General features: G+C 44.2%; 1 protein-coding gene and 1 long non-coding RNA gene across 7 annotated transcripts in view; one reads left to right on the forward strand and one right to left on the reverse strand.

The window, feature by feature from the left end:
* LOC104141532 (SH2 domain-containing adapter protein B-like) overlaps positions 1–3,525 on the reverse strand; it is a 39,196-nt gene extending 35,671 nt beyond the window's left edge. Inside the window, exon 1 of one of the 5 annotated variants that reach the window (XM_068928613.1) lies at positions 2,611–3,511. In XM_068928613.1, the coding sequence (XP_068784714.1) occupies positions 2,611–3,201 (591 nt within the window). In that variant the 5' untranslated portion in view covers positions 3,202–3,511. Of the gene's footprint in view, positions 1–2,610 lie in introns of all 5 variants that reach the window. The other 4 variants (XM_068928610.1, XM_068928612.1, XM_068928611.1 and 1 more) reach the window with 4 other exon arrangements.
* A 101-nt stretch (positions 3,526–3,626) lies between these two features.
* On the forward strand, positions 3,627–21,054 carry LOC138064755 (uncharacterized). Of its 2 annotated transcripts, none has more exons than XR_011138009.1 (3): positions 3,627–3,812; positions 4,401–4,531; positions 18,990–21,054. It is a non-coding gene; the product is annotated as an uncharacterized lncRNA (long non-coding RNA). The 2 variants fall into 2 exon arrangements; XR_011138010.1 differs by lacking the exon at positions 3,627–3,812 and adding an exon at positions 4,174–4,286.
* Positions 21,055–22,004: the final 950 nt, after the last annotated feature.

Genomic DNA, 22,004 nt, shown 5'->3' on the forward strand with positions numbered 1-22,004 from the left:
CAGGTTACTCATTCAAAACAAATTTTAGAACCTGCAACAAGGGCTTAGAACAGCACATAGACTTAGAAAAAGACAAATGGAAGAGCTGGATAATTATGTCACAGGATTTGTACCAGAGCATTTGACAACAGATGCAGTATCTATTTGAAAAATGCTTCAGTAAGTCTAAAATTGAAAGGTGATTAACAAAAGAAAAAAAAAAGTGCCCAATAAAAAATAGTAGTTGCACTTGGAAGACCCTGCCCCAAGCAGTTATTTTCTGTAAAGTAAGAAGCTGTAGAAAGTATTTCCTTAAAAGGGGATACAGGGTCTCAACACAGACAATTGATAGACAACTAAAATATATCCTGAGATTGTGACTTCAACAGTTTACTTTTCTGAAAGCCTTTTCCAGTGAGGGACAATACATAAATAGAGTTTTAATCTTGTATCATCATCATGACAAGTCAATTTATTTGGATTTGCATCTGGACAGGATATAATTTATCAAATTGTCATGGAAATGTGTCACCAATCAATGCAATCTTGCTTCATGCCTAAACATGTACACACAGATCATTTAAACTGATAACATTTAGCAAATACTTAGAATTCCTGTGACGTGACTTTTACATTGAGGTTGCACATGCCAGCTTACATAACTGGAGAAATATTAATTTCCATGATAATAAAAAAATAAATCATAGGAATGACAGAGGTGGCGGGGTACATGCTGTGCTTACAAGATGAGTAATGCTCCTTCCCTCTGCAAAGCTCCCTACCCGTAACCTGAATTTCCTGAGCGCAGTGCTTTCCAGTACTGCATCTGTCTGTACTATTTTATGAATACTGGTAGAAAACCACCACTAAAAGATAGGAGAACGTTTGCAGCTGGATCAGTAGCTATGGAGTTTGCTTCAGGTACATGCCAGTTGGAAACACACTTAGGCACGCAAAGCACTGTACTGCTGTAAGACAGGATTTTCAACTACTTCACCTTTTTTGCCACTGAACTAAAAGGCAAAGAAGTTATTAGTGAAAACGTGTGACAAGCTGTCACCTTATAAAGGGGGCAGCCTGCCATTCTCTTGACATAAACTCTCCTGTGTGTTTATCAGTTACCTGAAGACATAAGAAGCTCAGCAGATAAGCAGTTACTGCCCAGAGTGAATGTGCCCACACTAGATCTGTCACCAGAAGCCTGTCATAAGCAGGAGAATGTTCAGATTTGCAGATTATTAACATAGAAAGAAAACCTTTCCAAACATTGCATACAATTCTTTTTAAGGAGTCTCTATGACAGACTTTTCCCTGACCTTGAGACCTGCTTTATTCAATTAGATCATCTCCTGCATGTGTGGAAGCAAGCACAGAGCAGGTATACAGCTCACCCTATGCAGACAGCTGTCAAGAAGCTATGGATGACTGGGGGGGGGGGGGGGGGAGGAGGACACAAAACAAAGCAAACAAAAAAATCCAAATCCCCACACTGGAAACACTCCTGCAGCTTAAGAACAAACTAAAACAACTGCAAGGCCAAGCAGCCCTTACGTCCTCCTCGACTGGTCCAGTTCTCACCCTGGAAGATAAGGTGACACTGAAGGAGTTTTTAATCAGCGCGTATTCCAGAAACAAGTCAAATGCTCCATACTCATCCATACCAGAGTACCCTGAGAAAAAGGTAGCAACAGAAAACACCCCCCCAAAGCTGTTCAGCACTCCTGAGTTTAGTCAGCCACTGAGCACCAACACTGAGGAACCCAACCTTGTAGGTGACCACCTGGATCACATACAAGGCGCTCTTAAATCCCAGCAGTTCACGGAAAAGATAACTCCCTTCGGTCCCTTAACTCCACATCCCATTGCATGCTCCAAACACCTCCTAGGCCTGTTTTCTTCTCCTTTTTAACTCAGAAGAGCATCAGTTTGGAGTTTTTGGTTTTTTTTAAACATGGCCACCCCATTCACATTACAACCCCTGCAGCAGAGCTGAGGCCACAACTTTGTCCCGCAAGTATGGGGCTCCTCAACACTCCACAAGCAGACCCCAAAGACTCAGGCCCTGTTTAGCAGGAACACATCAACCCAAGGACCTCGGTGGCAGTTGTAAAGCTGGGGGTATGCTGTATCCCCAGAGCACAGCTGGGTACACCTGCAAACCTGCTCTGTCAGAAGGTGACAAAGCTACCTCAGGCTGCATCAGGTGTCTAAACAGGACGGCAGCAAGTGACTTTCCTCTCTCAGAGTCTTCGCTAAGACCCTTGAATGCACTTACTGATTCAATCTGCAGAGCAAGTGTTTCGGCACAGCAGCCAAACCCCCTCCTTCACCCAGGTGCACCCAGGTGCCTTGTATGCCAGGACACTGGTAGGTACACCTGCAAGCCTGCCCCATCAGGCAGCCAGAAGGGTGACAAGTTCAAAAGCCAGGAGCAGGTGTCACTTCACCCCCAAAGCCTCGCACACATCCTGCCTGTCCAGTGGTGTTAACAAGGGCCAGACCATCCAGAGCCAGAGCCATTCAAAGAGGAGCTTGCAACCTACCAGCAGCAACCCTTCTGGAGATGGGCAGAGCCCCAGCCCTATTCCCTAGCTTTGCCGGGTGGGGGGGGGGGAGGGGAACCACACTTACTTTCTCTTTCGTAGCACAGGGGACGGGAGTTGCCAGCTGCTCACAGCCCTTGCTGAGCATCGTGCCAGCGCTGTCGGCAGCGGCACTGCCGCTGCTCTCGACTTTGATGAGCCGGTGCTTGGGGGAGATGTACTTGACGTCGGGCGGCGTGGCCGGGCGGCGCTCACTGTGGCTGCGAAACAGGTGCGGGGAGCCGGCTGCGGGGGCGGCGGGCGGCGCAGCGCAGCATGACGAGGTGGAGAAAGCCCTCGGGGCCACCTCGCCCGCATCCTCGGGCGCGTAATAGTCCGGGCGACACATAGCGCGCAGCTTGCGCAGGGACGAGCCCGGCCCGCTGTAGGGGTCCTCGAAGTCGAGGTCCTTCTGGGCGCGGTAAGCGCGCAGCAGGTCGCTGGTGTCGTCGCACAGGTGGCGGTGCTGGAAGCCGGGCGAGGTGTGGTGGTGGCGGTGGTGGAGGTGCGGCGGGCCGTCGGGGCGGGGCGCGCCGCCGGCACCGTTGCGCTTCTCGCGGTAGTCGGGCCGCGGAGGCTGCGGGGGACTCTTGGTCTTGTTATTGCCCAGGCTGAAGTACTTGTTCAGCCATTTGGCCATGGTCGCCGCCGGCCCTTACGACGCTGCGCCCATGGACGGCAGCTCGGGCCCCGGCGCCGAGCCGCAGCCGCTCAGCGTTGCGCACCGCCCCCGCGGGCCGCCGCCGCCGCCCGCATGGAGGAGCGGGGCGGCGGGGCGGGTCAGCCACCTCCCCCCGCGCACACCCAACCCTGCTGCGGCCACTAGAGACCCAAAGCCTCCGCTCGGGGCTCCAACTTCCCGATGGGACGGGGCAGCTCCGCACTCCTCCGCGGCCGCAGGGCTCTCGCGAGCACAGCTCTCTTTCCCCCCCCCCCCACCTCGCCCTGCCGCAGCTCCTCTGCGCTTACATGCTCCTGCAGCCCGGCCTGACCTCAGCACGCACCGGGGAGGCGGGGGACGTATCTGCATGCGGGGCCCGGCCCACCGCCGCGGCCGGGGGCGGGGAGAGATGGGCGGGGGCCGGGCCCGCTGCCCGCCGGGCTGAGGGAGGCTGCGCGGAGCGCTGCGCCCTTCCCGGCGGCGGGGGGGCGGCGGTGTTCGAGCGCCTCTCCCAAGGTGACCCGTGTTCATCGCCGGTGTTCATCGCCGCCCTCGGGACTTGCAGTAGCACCCGCGAGCCTCTGCGGGAAGTGAGGAAGCGTCGATCTGGCTTCTGCGGGGCAGGGCAACCCGGTGGGGTGGGGGCACGGGCAGGCAGGAGCTACGGGCGCTCTTGGCTCCCTGTGTTACTTGGGATGTAGGACCCTCTAGGAAAGCACGGCCCCGTTGGATGATATGACCCTGTGTGGTTCAAGCCTTGACCTTTTCAGTATTGCTGCCTGTGCATCCACTTCCATGTTGGTGGGATGGTGGTTTTGGACTGAAGCCCTGTTGGAGGTGAGGGGTGAAGTCTCCTACTTGTACTGGGCAGGACTGTCACTGCTAAACAAACAGGATATTGCATTTTGTTTTGGTAGATGTCTTTCTCTGGTTTGTGCTTGCATTCCTAGATAAGGGCTACAGTAAATTAGACGAGGAGATGATGCCTATGTGAATCATGCTTGCCAAGCCGGTGTATTGCCAGAAAAGATATGTGGCTTTCTGGCCTGCCACAGTTGTGACCAGTTAGTATTGCTGTTGCTGTTTTTGTCTTTATCTGCCCAAGAGTGAACATCCGTCATAGCGGGTTCTCTCAAATGCTTTCTGCCTTGCTTTGTTTGTCTCTCCTGGATCTTTAGCCCCGCTTTCAGCACTGGTTTGACCTGACTTTAGAGACCACTTGAGATGGACATGCAATGGGGCATATGGGGAATGTCCCTAGGTGGATGTCTCTGGGCCTGTCTGCTGTGCCTCTGCCACAACACACAAGGTAAGCAGACCAAAGGACTACCCAGGTGCGACTTGGGACGGTGGTGCTTCAGTTGTGCATACGGTCTGGGAAGGGAGACTTTCCTCATTTTTCTGTCCTGCAAACACTGCAGAGGAGGAAGTCAGCTTCAAATAAGGGTGGAGAAGGCCTTGCACTTACATCTTTGAGAGGCCTCCACCAGTGAGAATTCATACCAACGCAAACGACAGATTTTTTTTTTCCTCTTTCTTCCTTTTGGAATTCATCTTTTTCATTGCTTCAGTTTAAACCGTTCCAAATTGTGAAAAGGATACTCAGATCTATACTTTTGTATAAAGCAACAGCTTCCTGTTGCTTTATCAAGGACATTCATGCAAACACAGGACAACACTCTGCGCAAGGGTATCCTAGCTCTATTGGAAGCCATGGACACGTCCCTAATACAAACAGCAATGATCTGAACAAGCTTCCTGGGCAGAAGGGTGGCCTGAAATTAGAACTGAGATGTAATCTCCTTCTGAAGATATGAAAGACCATTGCTATGCAGGCTAAGACTGCTATATAGTCTTCAGAAAATGTAGCGAAGAAGTCAGGATCTTGTCACGTTTTGCACTAATACATTTTATCTTTAGGGAGATGGTCCTCTTTTTAATCTTCTCATTTTATGTTAGAATGGAGAAGAGCGGAAGCCCTTACCTGTCTGTCGTTACAAGTCACCTATCTAGTGTACTGCTTCTACTTTTGTATCACTGAAATCCAGCGACAGAGGCGTACATGTAAATGTATCTGATTCACCCACTCCCTAGTAATGATTTTTGAGGGCTGAACAAAGCCGATTGTCTTCACAAGCTAATTAAAGGTGCATTGGATTGTCACATGCAGGTTTTCTCTGGTCTTATGGACAACTTTAACTTTACTCATTATCTGTAGGATGCTTCTTTGGAATGCAAAGTGGCTTGATTTTGTCCATCATTATGAAACTTGCTCAAGGTGAGCCTGTCTGTATGCTCTGGTGACTTCCTGAAAGCACACCTGTATGCCACCCGTCCCTCCCCGTGTTGTGAACATAGGGTTTAATTCTAATTCTTTTCTGAGGGGACTTCCTCCATCATTGCCCTCAGCTGGTGTGGAGAAGAACATGACATCCTTGCTTTGCTAGTTTGGGCAACCAGAAATTTTTCTGTTTTTACATTCTTAGTTTTGTCCACCCATCTGCTCAGTGTGTTCACCATGTCTGGCCTTAGTTCTCAGAGCAACCTTCCAGCCTAAGGCCCACCCTGCCAGATATCCAATTTCTAACCTGGCCCATACCATGGTCTTTCAGGGGGTTGCAAGACTCCCAGCAGTTGCTGTTTCCAGGAATGCCACGTTCAAGGCCTTTACAAAAGGGTTGATTTATGACCTGAAACAAGATGGGTTTGCGTTTCTCTTAAGACTTCAAGGATCTCATTGCTCAGAAGCCTAGCAGCTCCCTAATCCTGTTCTGCCTGTCCTCCCTCCAACAACATGGCATGGGAGGGGCAAGAAGGCCATTTGAGTACCCCAAACTCAGCTGTCCCTTATGGCAAAGATGAGGAACTACAATTTCTGCACCCCCTTGGCAGGCAGCCTGGGGGGGACAGATGAGCAGAATGCTGCCAATGCAAGGAAGCTTATCTGATATTTAAGAGGTTTTCTTTACCCACTTCCCATGAAATCTCAGGGAGGGTGGGGAGGATGGGGAAGATGTGGAGACTGGATAGCCCCAGGAAAAGCTAAACCTAAATAATACCTAATGTGAACGAAACTAAAGGAATCTGCAAGGCAGGCAAAGCAGAGAAATTAGATGAATGTTTCTATTACCTGCAGAGCATGACAGTCTCTGAGCTTGCACCAGCCAGAACTTACAAAGAGCACAGCAGCCCTGGATGTGCACAGGCTGCTTCCCACCCCCAGAACGCTTAGAGGGTATGTCCACACCTGCAGCACTGCTAATTCCTGATCTGACTCATCTCAACGTGGCACTTTGGAGGCTTCATCCTTTCAGAACTTTGACTGGAGTTATGAGTTATTGGTTGACTTCTGGCATGCCTTTGTGCCACACTTGGGGATGGAGGGGTGGTGGTGAAAGAGACAATTTAAAACTTCTTTGGGAAATAACAGATCCTAAAATGCTATGATCTGAACTGAACACATGCTTCTGGCCCTGCCCCACTTCCAGTAGAAGCACCAGGACAGGCTTTGCAATTTGTTCCAACTTAGAGAACAAGTAATACTGAGATTCTTATCTCTGCTGGGACCAAATGAAGAGTTGGCACTTGATACATGTTTATTATTGTACTCCGCTCATTCATTTGTACCAAGTGTGCAAACTACTAATTATATCAATTTAATTAAGTAAAGCAGCTAAGGAGCAACTTCTCTGGAATTTATGTGACATTTGTTTCCTCTCATGCTTCTAGTTTCCATATTTAATAAATATTGCAATAAATTTTAACTGCATTTTGAATTAAGATAAAGAAGAAAAAGGAGCAGAGGAAAAGAATTTCTGGATTAATAAACTTTCAGCAGTGCTGCCATAACTAACTCTACAGCTATTCTACAAAAAAAGCAAGTCCTGCTTTTTTTTATACTGATCAGCTCCTCACATTGAAATACCTACAACAGGGCTTGGAAGGAGGACAGTACATCTGGTAATTACGGCCTTGGGCTAGGCAAAAAAATCAAGTGCACTCAACATGTTAAGAACTGCCATCACAGAACAGAGGAATGTTCTTTCCTGATGTGCTTCTCTCTTGGTGACTAATGTCAGATATTTCAGACATCCCTAATGAATTCCTATCTGTGCGTGTTGCATCATACTTAGGTAGTGATTCCAGACCAGTTTGTGACTTATAGCCTATTAAAATTCTGAATGTTTTCCCTTTTGCGTATGTATGATTAAATGTGGTATTACTGGAAAGATCAGAATTTTCAGCTCTCCAAAATTACTTCCTACAGCAACTAGTTTACTCCTGGATAGAGGGCGTAATTATTCTGCAGTTAGGTTTTAGTTTCTTAAAATCAAGAAATACCCCCACATTGTCATGCTGCAGGAAAGAAGGGACTCTTCTGCTCTTCTGACTGTCTCTTTCTCCCCACTAGCTAGCATGGGCCCTGTCCCCTTGACTTCACTTTTCTTGTATCTTATGGGCTATTCAGGATCAGATTTTGAAAAGCAGAATTTGCAAAAGCAGCTCATAAGTCCAGCTGGAATTAGGGTCCCAGGTGTTGATAAGCATCCCTCTTGTCATCCGCTTCCATCTTTAGGTGCCTCTAAGTCTGGAAATCTCTGGCCCGGGTGACCAATATGTGCTGCATCACAGATTCGCTCTGAGTATGGGCAGCCTGGAATTGTGCCCTACAATCCCAGCCAGCCTTCGGACAATTAGATTAGGTCTGACCATGGTGTAGCTGCAACAGCACAGGGTTCTGCATGGGTTGCAAAACCTGACTGGGACCTTGGTCACCATTAGCTGGCTAAGCTGTGGACTTTCCTCAGCAGGATAAAGGGGAACTCTGTCACCCGATGAAAGCTCCTCTCCCTGCCTTTTGCTGTAACATGCAGTGACTACAGCATTTCTGACTGCTTCTGCTCTGCACAGACCTGTTCTCTTCTCCCTCTGCATCTTTCCCACCAGGCCTGCCACTGGCCTCCTGGCACTGGAAGTGATGGAACCTTCTGCACAGTAAGGAGAAGTCAGGCATGGGTAGAGAGGCCCATAGAGGCTGTGAGAGCCTCCTTGGAGATGCTCAAACTTCACTTGGAGAAGGCCCTGAATATCCAGATTTACAGTGGCCCAGCTTTGAGCAGGGGGTGGGACCCTCTGTTCAAAGTTTAGAGATTTGGACAGAGCCTCTGGAAATTATTCTGTGCTTCTGTGAAGCTGCTCTCCTCTCCATCTGCTGCCAAACTCCTGTGTACCTGTGCTGCAGGTCATGCTCTGACCTGCAAAGCTCCACTGCCACAACAGGAAGATTTTGCAGATGATGTGCCTGTTGGCTCCCCTACCGAGATGTTACTATTAATCCTAAACCCAAAGCAGTTGCGCTACTTTACACTGTCTTCCTAGTGTATTGCTTTGCACGTGACTGAACATCTTTTGTCAGTGCTTTTTTACTTACCCAGTTTTCCTAGATCCTCTGGAAAGATCCTCAAGCTCTTCCCTGGCTGTAAGTAACCTACATAATTTTAAGACCACATATTTTGCCAGCTCAGTATTCAGCCTCTTTTTCAGGTAATTATTAGTGAACGTCAGCAATCCTAGCATGGATCCCACAGGCATGATGTTATTAACCTCTTTCTGAGCTGAGAATTGGCCGTTTATTCCTTCTCTTCATTTGCAGTCTTTTAACCAGATTTTAATACCTCACAGGACTTTAACTGCTACTCTGTAGTTACCTCATTTCCTTGATAGTCTCATGTGAGAAAGTATATCAGAAGGCTTTTGAAAGGCTAAATACTATCCTCTGATTATTTTTTGTCCATCATTTTAACATTTTCAAGGAACTCTGATAGTAGCTAGGCCTGGCTTCAATTCCAAACCTGGTGAATGTAATAACATTCAACCCAGAGGTTCAGCGCGTTTTCACATTAAAAGATTTAAACATACTTTAGCTGTTCCAAATAATAGCGTTTACAAGACTTACCAGAATCTTTTTCACAGTCTTTTTCAGGGTTATAAAGCTGCCACATCAATTATACTGGAACACCTTTTCAGTTAAAATGTAGGTGAGACCATCTGCAGCAGTGTCCTGTGTGCTCATGACAAGGATTGCTCAGTGCAGAACGCTGGGGAGGACTTCCCAGCTTCAGTGACGTTGCATTAAAAAGAGACCACTGTTTTTCATAATGCTTTGGAAAAATTTGTGCAATTTATTTTTGTTTGACGTACTAATTCCTCTTTCTTGATCATTATTCTCTCATGTTTTGCTTATTAGTATACAGGTTTTCCTGTGCAGTATTCAACCTCTGTAAAAATATTTCTTCTGCACCATTGTGGGGTGACACTGAGGGCCCCTGTAGTTTACTCTCTTCCCTGCATCTGACAGTATGTCCTTTCAATCACAGATACGGAAACAAGAGCTGAGTTACAGTGGCTCAAAGTTGCTGGCTAGTTTTCATCCAAGCTTCAGTTCCATGATAACACAGCTGTGATTTATGTGGATACTTAGAAATTTTCCTACCTACCACTGGTAATAAATATTAGCCTATGATAAGGCAAGAAAAATGTTATTTTCATTCCTCTATGCTATTCTTCCATGAGCTTCACCAACTCCCACCTCCCCTAGACAGAAAATTTTGGAGAAAAACAAAAAAAACAAAACAAAAACAGCTCTGTTGGCACCTCTTCCTCCAATTCCAGACACTTGGCTCTGCAAAGGTTGAATGCTGGAAGGGCAAAAGGGCAATCCTTGACCTGAACCACATCCCTAAACAGATAGAGAGGTGTTTGCTACCAAGTGGCGATAACATTACATCCTCTGGTGCAGTACTGTGCAGGCAGAGAGGTGACCCAAAGTAAGCAGTAACACCACAATGCAGTTTGCTGTCATTATCATGGCACAGCAATCATTTGCAGTGACACATTTTACTAACAGATTATCCTGCTTCTCTGTAATTTGTATTCATTATTACTCCAGTCAAATCTCTGCTCCCTCAGAAAATGTATGTAGTACTATGAAGCTGGTTATTGTTTTTATTCATGTGTTCATTTTCATAAATAGCTGTAGTCCTTAGTCTCTAGTGTGGTGGAAGTTAGAGGGGTAGGGACTATTCCTTCAACATTCAAAGGAAGGAGAACTGGAGAATTGTTCTGATGCAATGACACAGATGAGTAGCCATGGGGAGAATAAGACGACTGGGGAGCTAGAATTCAAATTCAGAATGTTCTCATTAAGTTAAGGAACAGGATGGAAACTTGAGCAATCGTGTGTAGCCAAGACACTTTGCTATAGCAGCAGCAAGAGTAAGAAACCACAACCCAAAACCTGAGTATAGAGGACCAAATGTGCTTGTAGCAGTGACTTCACTAGATCATCAGTGTTACTTTGTTAACAACAATCTGCAGAACTTCAGATTCTGGCCCACCTAGTTGGGCCAGCTGAATGAGCAGAGGTCTGACCACGCAAATCAGCAGCTCACTGACATGTAGCCCATACTGAATCAAGCTAGAAGAGGATTTGCAAATGGAGGGGGCAGGAATGCGCTATCATCCATTCAAGACATCATTCATATGATACTAGCACATAATGAGCATTTGGGCTGGAAGAGGCCTATAAGAAAGGGCAATAAGCTAGCAAACCTGTGTCAGTCCACCCAGCTGGATGAAAGGCCAAACATATTTGGGATGGAATCAACTCAGTGGGATTTTGACGTGGTTTGAAACAGCTCCAAGATATTTACCACCAAATTTACCTTACAGGTCCAGTTAGGGAAGGTAGGAAGATTCTGGGTCTCTGGAATTCATTCCCAGATAGTTCAGGTTCTTCAGGAAAAACCTGGAGTCTTTATTTCCAATTAGGATTGCGTGCTCTAGTCAGATGGTTGTTGAGGGGTATAAAACAACTGGAGAACACAGAAGAACAGGAAGACAGGTAGTCCCTAGGTAATAGAGCACCGTGTCACATATCTTTGGAGAGAGAGAGCATGGCTCTCCTGAGTCACTAGAGAGCAAAGTTTTGCTATCAGATGGTTGTAAGGAGAACCAACGCCATGTGCTTCCATCCTAGGCCTGCAGCACACTGACTGGCACATCCCTGCAGTTGAAATGTGTTACTTATACTTAGAGAAGGGGCAGGAGGTCACTGCATGTCACCACTCAGTATGAGTATCCAGCAAGCAATTTAAGATCTTTTTTCTTTAGCTGCTCAGAGGAGAAGAGCAGATGCTGCTATTTGTCTCCATAAAGGAATTAAGCTGTCAGATATGATTTAAGAATGCCAGAGTGTAGAGCTTGTTGAACCCACCCTAAACAATGCTATTCAACCACAACTGTTGCTAACATTACCTTGAATGGAGAAACACACTGCTTGTTGATGGGTATTACCATGCATTTCAAAACAGGGGAATTAAATTCTACCCTCCCGTTCTCTCCTTTCAGTCCACTTCTCTTCTTCAAAGTGTAGACCTGGCATCTGCTAACTGTACAGCCCAGCTTTCTGCAGTGCTCTTGGCAGACTGGTATAAAGATCCTGCTGTTCTCTCTTCCCCCTTAGCACAATATGGGGTGGGAGGGATGTGCGTTTTGCCTCTTCTCTACCATTGTCTGAAGACGTTGTGATTGAATACCACATGCTGAGAAAGATGCTGGGTTTGAAGGCCTGCTGTCGCTGTCGGTATATAACCTGAGGAATATAGACCAGAAGAAAGCTGCTCAGCGAGGCTTGCTGACCCCTGGAAGTGATGGGAGGAGTGAGCAGAGCAGCTGTTACTGCTGGAAAGAGACCATTCTCCTTTCCCGTTGCTTCCTATGAGACAATAGGAAGTTATACTTGCTCTGCTACCTCTGGCAATCAATCTGTTGTTGGCAGTGGCTTGGCAGCTTTGCCTGCACCTCCATGATAAAAGTGGAATACCAAGATGTCATTTTTAATGACTTTTCACAGGTTTTCTGGGATTTTTTTCTAATATAAGAACAGTCAATACAGCATCTCTGATTCCCTCCATCCCTCTCCACCACCACCCAAGGCAGAATCCTTGCTCTGTTGCTAACCTTTTTATGCTGTCAAATTCAGGCATTTTCAGTGGACAATCAAAAGGAAGAGGAAGACAAAGATCTGTACTGTGTTCCTTAGATTTCTCACAGGTCATTTTCAAGGGCTAGGCTGAGAACAGTAAGGGGTCAAAGGTACCAACATCAACATCAACATTGCTATGAATTACGCTCTCATTTTTAAGACCGTAAAGACTCAGCACATTCCCCTTTCTCATGCATTTGAGTTTTGTTGAAATTGCTTTTAGCAATCATTTAGATCTTTCATGGCTGCAAGTAGACAAAGAGTAATTAATTATCTGAAGATGTCAGAGTTTGCAGTGAAATAAAGAATGCACGTGCCATCAATGAAGACCTACAGCTACTATAGCCCCACCTTTCTTTGATACAGTAGTTTGATTTTCTTTGCATTCAGATTTAGCCCTTGGCATCATAAAAGTGTAAAGCGTGAAGTTAGTTGAGTTCAAAACAAGTTCCTGAATGAGCTATTTTGAAATTATAGGCCCCAAAAGAGACTATTGCAGACCCACAGCTGATCAATAAAATAAGGGATCACTATTTTAAGTTGTTTTACATCTCAGTATTTCCAGAGGAAGAATACAGGTACAATATACCTATCCCTTTGAAAAACAAACATTTGAAAGCATTATCTGCCACAGAAGGTGACCTTAAGAAGAACTGTGACTAAATTTCTGAGAATCAGAAGATGCCTGGCCACAGCTAGAGAAGTCAGCCTCAGCAGAGGAAATATTGAGAGCAGTGTTCACCAATGGCCAGGAATCTGGTCTAAAATCTTCTGTGCAAGGATATCTCCATCTTACCAAGAAGTCTGAACCACAAGCAATTCCTCTTCCCTTTTGAGTAGACGTCAGACCTTAGAGATGTGGGATGAGGGATATGTGTGCCCAGATCTGTTCTGCCCAGAGATCTGTGTGGTGGATGTCTGCTGTGAATGAGTTGCCTGCATTCCATTTAGAGTGAGTGCAGCGAAACAGGTGCTTCCAGCCAGCAGTTCATCTTGGCCTAAGGCAGTAAGCAAAAAATAAGACATAAGCAACAAATTAGGCTACACACCTTCAAGGTCCTTTTCCTTCTGCACCTGTTGTAAAGGGAGCCTGGGGCAACTAGCCTGAAGAAAGGTGCTGAGACTGTAGATACCTAACAATAGGTAACATAAAACCCACAACTGTTTTTTTTTTCTTTTTTTCCCCTTTTTTTCCCCCTTGAATCTGCCATTTGCTGGCTAAAGAACAGTGATCAATAATTTCATCCTCTGGTCTGCTGTTTCCATACTTCTGCAATGGCTATTTACTGATTTCTTTTGTTTCTGGTTTTTATTTTTTTACTAAATAAAGCCGTGATTATTTACTGAATTTACTAAATAATGCAGTGATTATCAGCAGACACCTTCTCCATCCCAGACAAGCCTTCTTCAGCAGAAAAGTTCTGCTTTCTCTCAAAAGCATAAATGCTGCATCTTGATTTGAAGACACCAAAATTCTAGGTTGTAGCTTATCAGGAAAAGATACCATTTGAGAAGGATGTGAGAGCCACAGAGGAGACCAGGGTCTTGAGGTGTGAAGGGCCTCTCACACCTGTAAGAGATTGTAACAAAAATTAATTACAGCTAGCTGTATTGCTCAGAGACCCTGATCTGACGGGGACTGGCAGTATTTGATCATCATGCATCTGAGCTCAGTACTTAAACATGAAATATGTATTAGGCCATTTGGCTTTGGATGATCACTGAACAAGATAGAACAATTAAAAGCTCAAGAAAAATAATGAGAGATGCAAAAAAATTAAGCTTTTTTCTTCATCTGCAAATGATAGTCATTAGTTTCAGAGACCTCCTTTTTTGGATATAAAACAGAAGAAAAACATAAGAAAAGTAAGTAAATACTTCGTTTAAGAAACAATTTAAGGTAAAGAGCTGTTTTATGTATTATGTATATTTCTCTCACTGTCTTCAAATACACAACTCAACTACTGCAAGCATCAGTTTACCATGTGGCAATAGAACATAACATCTTTTAACATAATTCAGTACTTTTGGTCTTCCGGAAATTTATTGGCAAAATTCTTTAAATCTTTAAATATTGGAATATATTTGAAGGTCGATCTTAAACCAGCAGGCTTCTGCACTCTGACAAAATCTGGGAAACATTTTTAAAGCCTCTTGATTGAAAAATATAGAGATAATCATCTTGTGAGGACATGCCTCATCATTGTCATGTATTCAAGGCTGACAAGATGGAATATCTTCTGGTAATTCTGAAACTCCTTTGGAAGACAAGGGAAAATGATTGAAAACTTTTGTTATGCAACATTAAAGATCAAATGGCAGCTTATCCGTAACAGATTTTGCTATATGACAGAGTTAGAACTAAACAATTAATGGAAGCAGATAGTCTTGGTCATTTTCTTTTCTGTCATAGATCAGGGACATAGAATGCCCCTCAAAATTCACCTGCATGTTATCAGCTGCAAATAACACTTCTGATACCAAAGTCACAGTCCCAAGGTACTTAACATGTTGTCTTGAAAACAGTCAAGCAGACAATCAATTATATCCCATTTGATGGTATAAGGACGTTAATGCTACTGTAAGGATTACCAGGACATTTTAACAATATCCCTAGTTTGCTGCCAAAAAAGCATTTCTTTTCAACCAAATGTGTAAATTTTTCTCTGGATTTTGTATTATTGATAATTTACAGAGCTTCTGTTCTGCACAATCTAAATGTGGATGAATCCCAGGGAGAAAAAAACACTGAACTGCTGTCACAAATGAACATTCTTTATGAATGTCTTGGGATAATCCCAGAAATCGTGGTAGGAAAGAACCTCTGGAAGTCTGTAGTCTGAATGCCTGCCTGGAGTGGAAAGGTTCCCAGTACAAGATCAGGGCCGCTTTGATTTTTTCTAGCCATAATGCTACAATATACATTTAGGATATTTGCAAAAGTCAGAATGCCATTTTCTGTATAAATTGCATTTTCTGAAAACAAATAGCTGAAAGAGTTTTGTTGCAGACAAATGCTAGCATTAACTTTTATGAGTTTTGTTTGTCTAATGCTTTATATCTGATTGTCTTTCTTGAACTATTAAGAAACAACTTCTGCATAAGCCACAGCTAGCTTTAGAGTAATTATACTCTTATATCTACTCTGGATATAATCACTTCTTCATTCATCTGGAAAGTGCAAACTATCTGTTTCTTTTAAGGGTTTATCTTGAGCTATCTTAGAGTGACTAAGGTAGGGGCGTTGGAGCACATGGCAGATGAGGAGAAGCTGAGTTAACTTGTCTTGCTCAGCCTGAAGAAGAGAAAGCAAAGGGGAGATCTACTTGCTTGTTGACTGCCTAAATGAGTGGTTACAGATAAGACTCTTCTGAAAGTGCACAGCAGAAGGACAAGAGGTAGTGGGTTCAAGCTGAACAAAGGAAGAAGGCCTTAGAAGGAACACTTTCCTATGAGACTGAGGGCAGCCCTGGGACACGGCCTAGAGGAGTGAGGGTATCATCCTCAGAGAGACTCAACACTCACCTGTACAAGGTGCCGAGCAATATGACATAGTTTTGAGATAAGTCCTGCTCGGAGCATGAGTTGGACTGGAGACCTCCAGAGATCTCTTCCCACCTAAACCTTCCATATGTCAATTAAGGGACTGTTACCCTTGCAGGTAGTTACACAGTAATAATCACCATAGGGATGTTACTCAAAGAAATCAAGACAGATAAGTAACACCTAGATGCAACTTTAACTCATGGTCACTCTACATGATTCATGCCTCCTCTGTGCTGGGCTATTAGGCCCACATATAGTACCCCATACTTCTCTTATTTTTCTCGTAACTCTATGGGATACATTTCAGTATCCAGGGATAAGTATCTAGCACAGTATTAGCTGAAATTCTTTTAGAAAGCTGAAAACTATTGTTGAAATACATTTCCATAGCACGTATTTTGATATTTTAGTAGCAATTTTAGAAGTCATTTCCATATAAAATTTTTACATAAATGTAGAAGCATTTAGTTTTAATGGTGCTGAACAAATGTAAACTACTGTTGTCTGAGAACAGGTATGTATGACATTCTTCACAACTGAGATACTCGGGAAACTGAAACAACCTTCAGCAGTATTAGCTTCAATGCTGTCACTCACATTTTCCTTGGGAAGCACGCGCTCTCAAAATCATTTCTTGGTCCTTTCATGTCTGGCATCACCCAGTCTGGGTAGCTGTGTGTGCAAGCCTTTTTCTCAGTCAAGGTTTGGAGGGAGTTTCCAAGGAAATCTTCCATCTCAGTCCCTCTCCGACTGTCTGCAAAATTCCTGCTCTAAGATAAGAGATGTAGCTTTCCAGTTCCACTGTAGGGCACTGAAGACTTCCTTCTTCAGCAAACTCAGCATCTCAGAAGGTAGCAGCAACTGCACTAAAGTCACCCAGCTCCTGGTGTCTGCTTTCCTCATCAGTTCATGAGCCCACCGGAAAATTTTCTGAGCCCCCTAGGAGCCTTTATTTGACAACTTCCAGGATTTTTTAGACTAAGTTAGCTTGGGACTACATTCCAAAGTTTACACGTGTATGCCTGAACCTTTTCATCAATTGTCTTTTTTTCTTGTCATCTTATAACCCAAGTTGCAAGCACAAAAAGCAGATGCCTGCATTAGTGGTAGTCATGAACAGAAAGGTTCCAAATGTGAAGCCACATCCCTCATTTTTATTTCACATATCTGCTGTTGGGACACCATGAGAATCAAATTTCTTTCTTGAGCTAGGTGACTATTTTTGTAGTAGTGGGTTATGACTGGATATCATAGCAAAGAGCTGATCAAAAGTTGACCCAGACTATGGGAAAACAGGACCTCCACACCAACTTCCAGACGGGAAAGAGAAAACTGGCACTAAAATATTCATTTTGCCCAAGCAAATCTTAGCTAAGCAACAACTGCTAATTCCCCCAGACAGGATGACAGAAGGTTGTATGACAACCCAGAGCACCATAGGAGCTGGCTGAATTTTGTAACTTTAGTTGATTCACTGAAGGTATGCTAGTTGCTCAGTACTGTTTGTTGGTTATCATTAATGTGGACGTGTAACACAGGTGGGAAGAGACAAATTTCACTGGCTCTAGAATGGGTCATTAAGAGGTTTTTTTTTTTTTTTTTCCACCAAAGCCCTCCATACTGCACAAGCTGATAAACTACATCTACCTAGATATTGGCTATATCCAGCCCCAGGCAGTGATGAACCATGGTCAACCAGAGGAGAGACCATCATGTCTCAAGGGGCACGAAAGTATCAGCATGGAAGAAATTGGCTATTCTGTCCATAAAATATCTGGATGGAAAATTCCCATCTTGTTTTAGCAGTGAGGTGAAGATTTTTCACTTGACTCATGATCACATCTGCTAAGTCCATTGGTGCAGAAACAAAAGGGAAGATTCTTCCACTAAAGCAGCTTGTCATCTGCAAGGCTCCTGTTCTGTGGCACCTGTTGTGCATCCTGTTGGTAGTAGTGCCATGGCATTATTTTGGATCCAAGATCACACTTGCATAAACAACTGTTCAGGAGGTATAATTTCTGAAAGCTTTAAAGTGAAATCCTAGAGGCTTCTGACAACAAAAAAGGAATGAAAGACGATTTTCCCCCATTCTCATCTTGTTTCTAATTTTTATGGGATAAATAGCTGTGTTAATAAGGAAACATCTCTTGTTTGAAGTGTCCGACCTTGCATTGTTAGTGTGTGATTGCCAATTCAGAAACTCACAAATAGCTGTCAGATTTACTGAAGAGGTTGAAAAAAATTCCCCTCATTAACGTTTTCACATCAGGCCCAGAATACCTAATTACTTTTTCAATGTGATGAAGAAGAAGACATAATACTTTACAGAAGTCAACATCTGTACTCTGCAATAAAAATATCAGAGAAATTCTCCTTCATACATTAATAATGACCCATTTTCTCTGGGCACAGTTTGGAAATGGCCCTTTTTTTCTAGTCAGCTTCTCAGCAGAGAATTAGAGCAGAGACACACAAAGATCTGCAAGATAAGAAATATTCAGCCTGCTGTGATCAGTTGCTTTAGGAACAGGGCAAGGAAGTAAAGCAGGGGAGCTGAAATTCAAAGACTCTAGGATATGAACACATCCACTGATAAATTTTTACATTCCTGTAATATATGCATAGCTCAGTGAGTTCAACCTCAGCAATTGGCCAGCTGATCATATACTGGATGCTTTTGAAATGCCCAGGTGGCAACTGCTGGGACAAAAGATAGGAGGAATCCCATAATCCTGTTTTGAGAGCTGGTCTGAACAGTGTGTAGGGGATGAGGCCTGGTTTCATGTATGAAAAAAGACAGGAACTTAATATTGAACATGGACTCCCAATATGGAATCCATACAGGTTGTGCTCTAATTGAGCCTGAGTTCTGTGGAAACACAGGGCATAATCCTGTAATTAAAGGCTGAATGATAACACCTTTAAATAAGGTATTGAATTGTGTTGAGCATGCAACTTTACTTCTAGCATTGCCTAACACTGCAGCACAAACTGAGTATTTTATTACGTTACTAGTCTTGCTCTGTCACTGGTGTTAGCCCTGCTTTAAGCAGACAGCTGGATTCATGACTTCCAGAGGTCTTCTCCCACCTCATTTTCTATTTTCTCATTTTTCACTCCCCAACTCATTTTTCAGTTTCAGTTGAACTTAATTTTCTCCATTTTGATTTTTCAGATTCACTGGACATCTGCTTTCTCCTGCCACAGTTGGAAGATGGGCCTACAGATTGTGTTGTTGATTTCCTGCTAGTGGTGGGTCTAAGGGAGAAGAATGTTGTTCCTGCCAAGCCGGATCAGATGCTGCTTCATATCTGCAATGGCCAACAACAGTCCTTTATGTGGCCCAGGAGACTACTTTGGAATAAGCAAGTTCTGACTGGCAATGGCCTGACATTTGGCAAGATTTTGCCCTGTGGTTTTAGCCACAAACAAAAAGATTCACTGATGCCAAAGACTGAGCAGCCTTTCTCCTGCTCCTGAGTTCACTGGTTGACAGCTTTCCTGTCAAGTCCTGAAACTCCAGCAGGAACACAAGCCAGTTTTCTCTGTAGCTCCTGACTGCCCTTTGTCAACCTCTCAACAACAGTATTTTATTGCACTTAGATACGTCACAGAATTTCTTCTATCTTAGCTTCTAGAGAAGAAGAAAATGGTCTATATTCAAACAGGACCAAAGTGTTTCACAGTAATCAAACTCTTCCCAAAAAAACAGATGCATAGGCATTGCAGAGGCCTGAAATTCTGCTTCCAAAGAAGAAGGAAAACATTCCAATGTGTTGAAATGACTTGCACCGTAGCATATGCTGCAGAGGAAACAAGGCAGCTCTGGTGCTTTAGTAAATGACGCCTATCTCTTGAGCCAGCGCCCTCCTATCAGATATTTCATTTCACCAGGGTCAATACAAGTTTAATTGCTCAGCTTTATCAGCGTCTGCTGACTTTTGGATCTCCAAACTTGGCCATGTTACAGGATGGGAGATTTTACAAGGGCCTTACCCTTAGTAGTAGTCTAAAGGCAGCAAATTTGCATTTTGGCATGTTTGGAAAGCTTAAAATGAGCTTTAAACAGAATGAGATTGTTCAAATGCAGTCAAATGGCAGACTTCTCAGTTCAAATAATGCAACTCACCCAAATGCCAGAGATTCTGTCTTTGCACACAGTCATTTTGGACTTTGGACAGTTTCACTGAAGCCGGGACAGCTCACCAATGTTCTGAAGAATATTCGTAGTCTGGCCCTGGAGAAACCAGTGGGCAGTGATTATCCCCTGAGGACCTCGTAACAATCTCTGCGCATGCATCCATCTTGGGGAACTGGTCAATTTAGGGAGGAAAAAAAAAAAAAAGATTACCTAATGAAACAGTAAAGGATGAATATTGTGTTAGTTGTGCTACAGCTTTGGCCAAATTCCAGCTGTAAGTACTAACAGTATAAGAGTGCCTTCAAGTGCCTTTTTGCTAACAGTGCCTTCAAGGCACAAACGTAACAGAAGTAGGATCATTCCTTCCCTTCCTGTTGCCACCCGTGAGACACAGGGCTCTGTGGAGGCATCTATCAGCAGGAGATAAAAGCCTACATGCACACTGCAGCTCTTGAGCAGCAACTAATTTCCCCGCTCGTGCTTTCTCAGATAATCACCCATGGACCTTCTGAAAGTGGGGAGCAGGGTGGAACAGAAATTTCGAAAAATAAACTGGCCATTAATAGCTGAGAAACTGTCTCTTCCATCTGTGACTCTCAGGAGGATGTTTGTGTGGGCTCCACATTATTCCAGGCATTTGTCGTAATGCAGCTGCCTGGAAAAAGGGAAGTTTTGTGTATATGGATATATATGGCTGCTCTGCTAGATTCTTAAAATCTGTGTGGAGACCAACCCCAGCCTTTGTGTCACCATGTTCAAGGTCAAAGACCTTGAAGGACTAAGCTTCTCCCTGTGACTGAGAACACAGGAAAAAACATGTTCAGAGCAGATGCTGATGCTGTTGTGATGGCTGTGCATTTATGAGCGCCAAAAATAAGTTGCTCAAGAAATAGTACGGTTGTAATGCTCATAGTGAAAGTGCTTCCATGCATCTTCTTCTGTCCTACTCTCCTTATGCTTTAACTGCTGCTGACCCTTTTTCCTGCTTTCACCACCCATGGCTGTGATTGATACCTGTGCTCTGAACAGGGACAAAGAGATTTGCAATTACTGAGGGATTAATTTTCTATGTGTGTGGCAACTGTCCACCTTAAGACAGCAGGGATTTTTCAAAGAGAGGAAAGCAGCCAGTTCTGGCTCAGTAACTGCTTGGAGAGTTTTCCACTTCATGATGATATCACATATGCTCATCAGTAGCAAGCCTGTAACAGTTCTGTTCTTGTTCGGGGGGGGGGGGGGGGGGGGGGGAGGTGAAAGATCTCTTAATCACAACAAAGAAAGACCCCCATCTGAGGCAGTCACTGGGAAAAGAGTACAGTTTTTCTGTGTCTTGTCCATTCTGAGCTGTTCTAGGGGGCCAGATCTGACACAAATCCCAGAAAACAGTCTGGATTGTCCTTTTTCATTGTTGATTGGAGACAATTGGGCAAATTTTGCTTTTCATTGTCTCTTTGCAAGTCTCTTCATTTGCTGTCAGTTGTAGACAGCTCCAGAGGAGATTATGAACTAGGACTCCAAGTGTGTTAGCAGTAAAGTAGATAAGGAGGCAACATGAATATATTTAGGAAGAGAATGGGATCAAAGGATTGTGTTAATTCCCATCGGCTAAGAGCCTAGCCCACTGCATTTTAACTTATCCTTTCGCTTCCTGAGGAGTTTTGAATTTAGTCAGGTTTCAGGCAGATCTTTTAGCGAATATACTTTAATATAGCCTGGCATACCTGACCAGCAGATTCATTAGTTGAAGATATTCAGTTGCTTAATCCAGGCTTCTCGTCACTTAATGAAGTCTGTAAAGAAATGCAGCTATGAGTGTATCCATAAAGTATCATTCCTAACCCTGCAGTGGATTTCGTCTCAGGCTCCTCCTTTCCTCCGAACAAAAGAAGGTATCCTGGCTGTTTTCCACACCACAGAGAGCTGTTTTGAGAGCTGTGTAGCGTGGGCCTCAATTCTGGACCAACACAGAGGTTCCTAGCACCTCTGTGCTAGGAGGGGCCTTAAGGGGAGACCCTTTAGTATGTAAACCAATTCATTCATCACTCTTTT

Source organism: Struthio camelus, chromosome Z (genome assembly GCF_040807025.1).
Source record: "Struthio camelus isolate bStrCam1 chromosome Z, bStrCam1.hap1, whole genome shotgun sequence".
Lineage (NCBI taxonomy): Eukaryota > Metazoa > Chordata > Aves > Struthioniformes > Struthionidae > Struthio > Struthio camelus.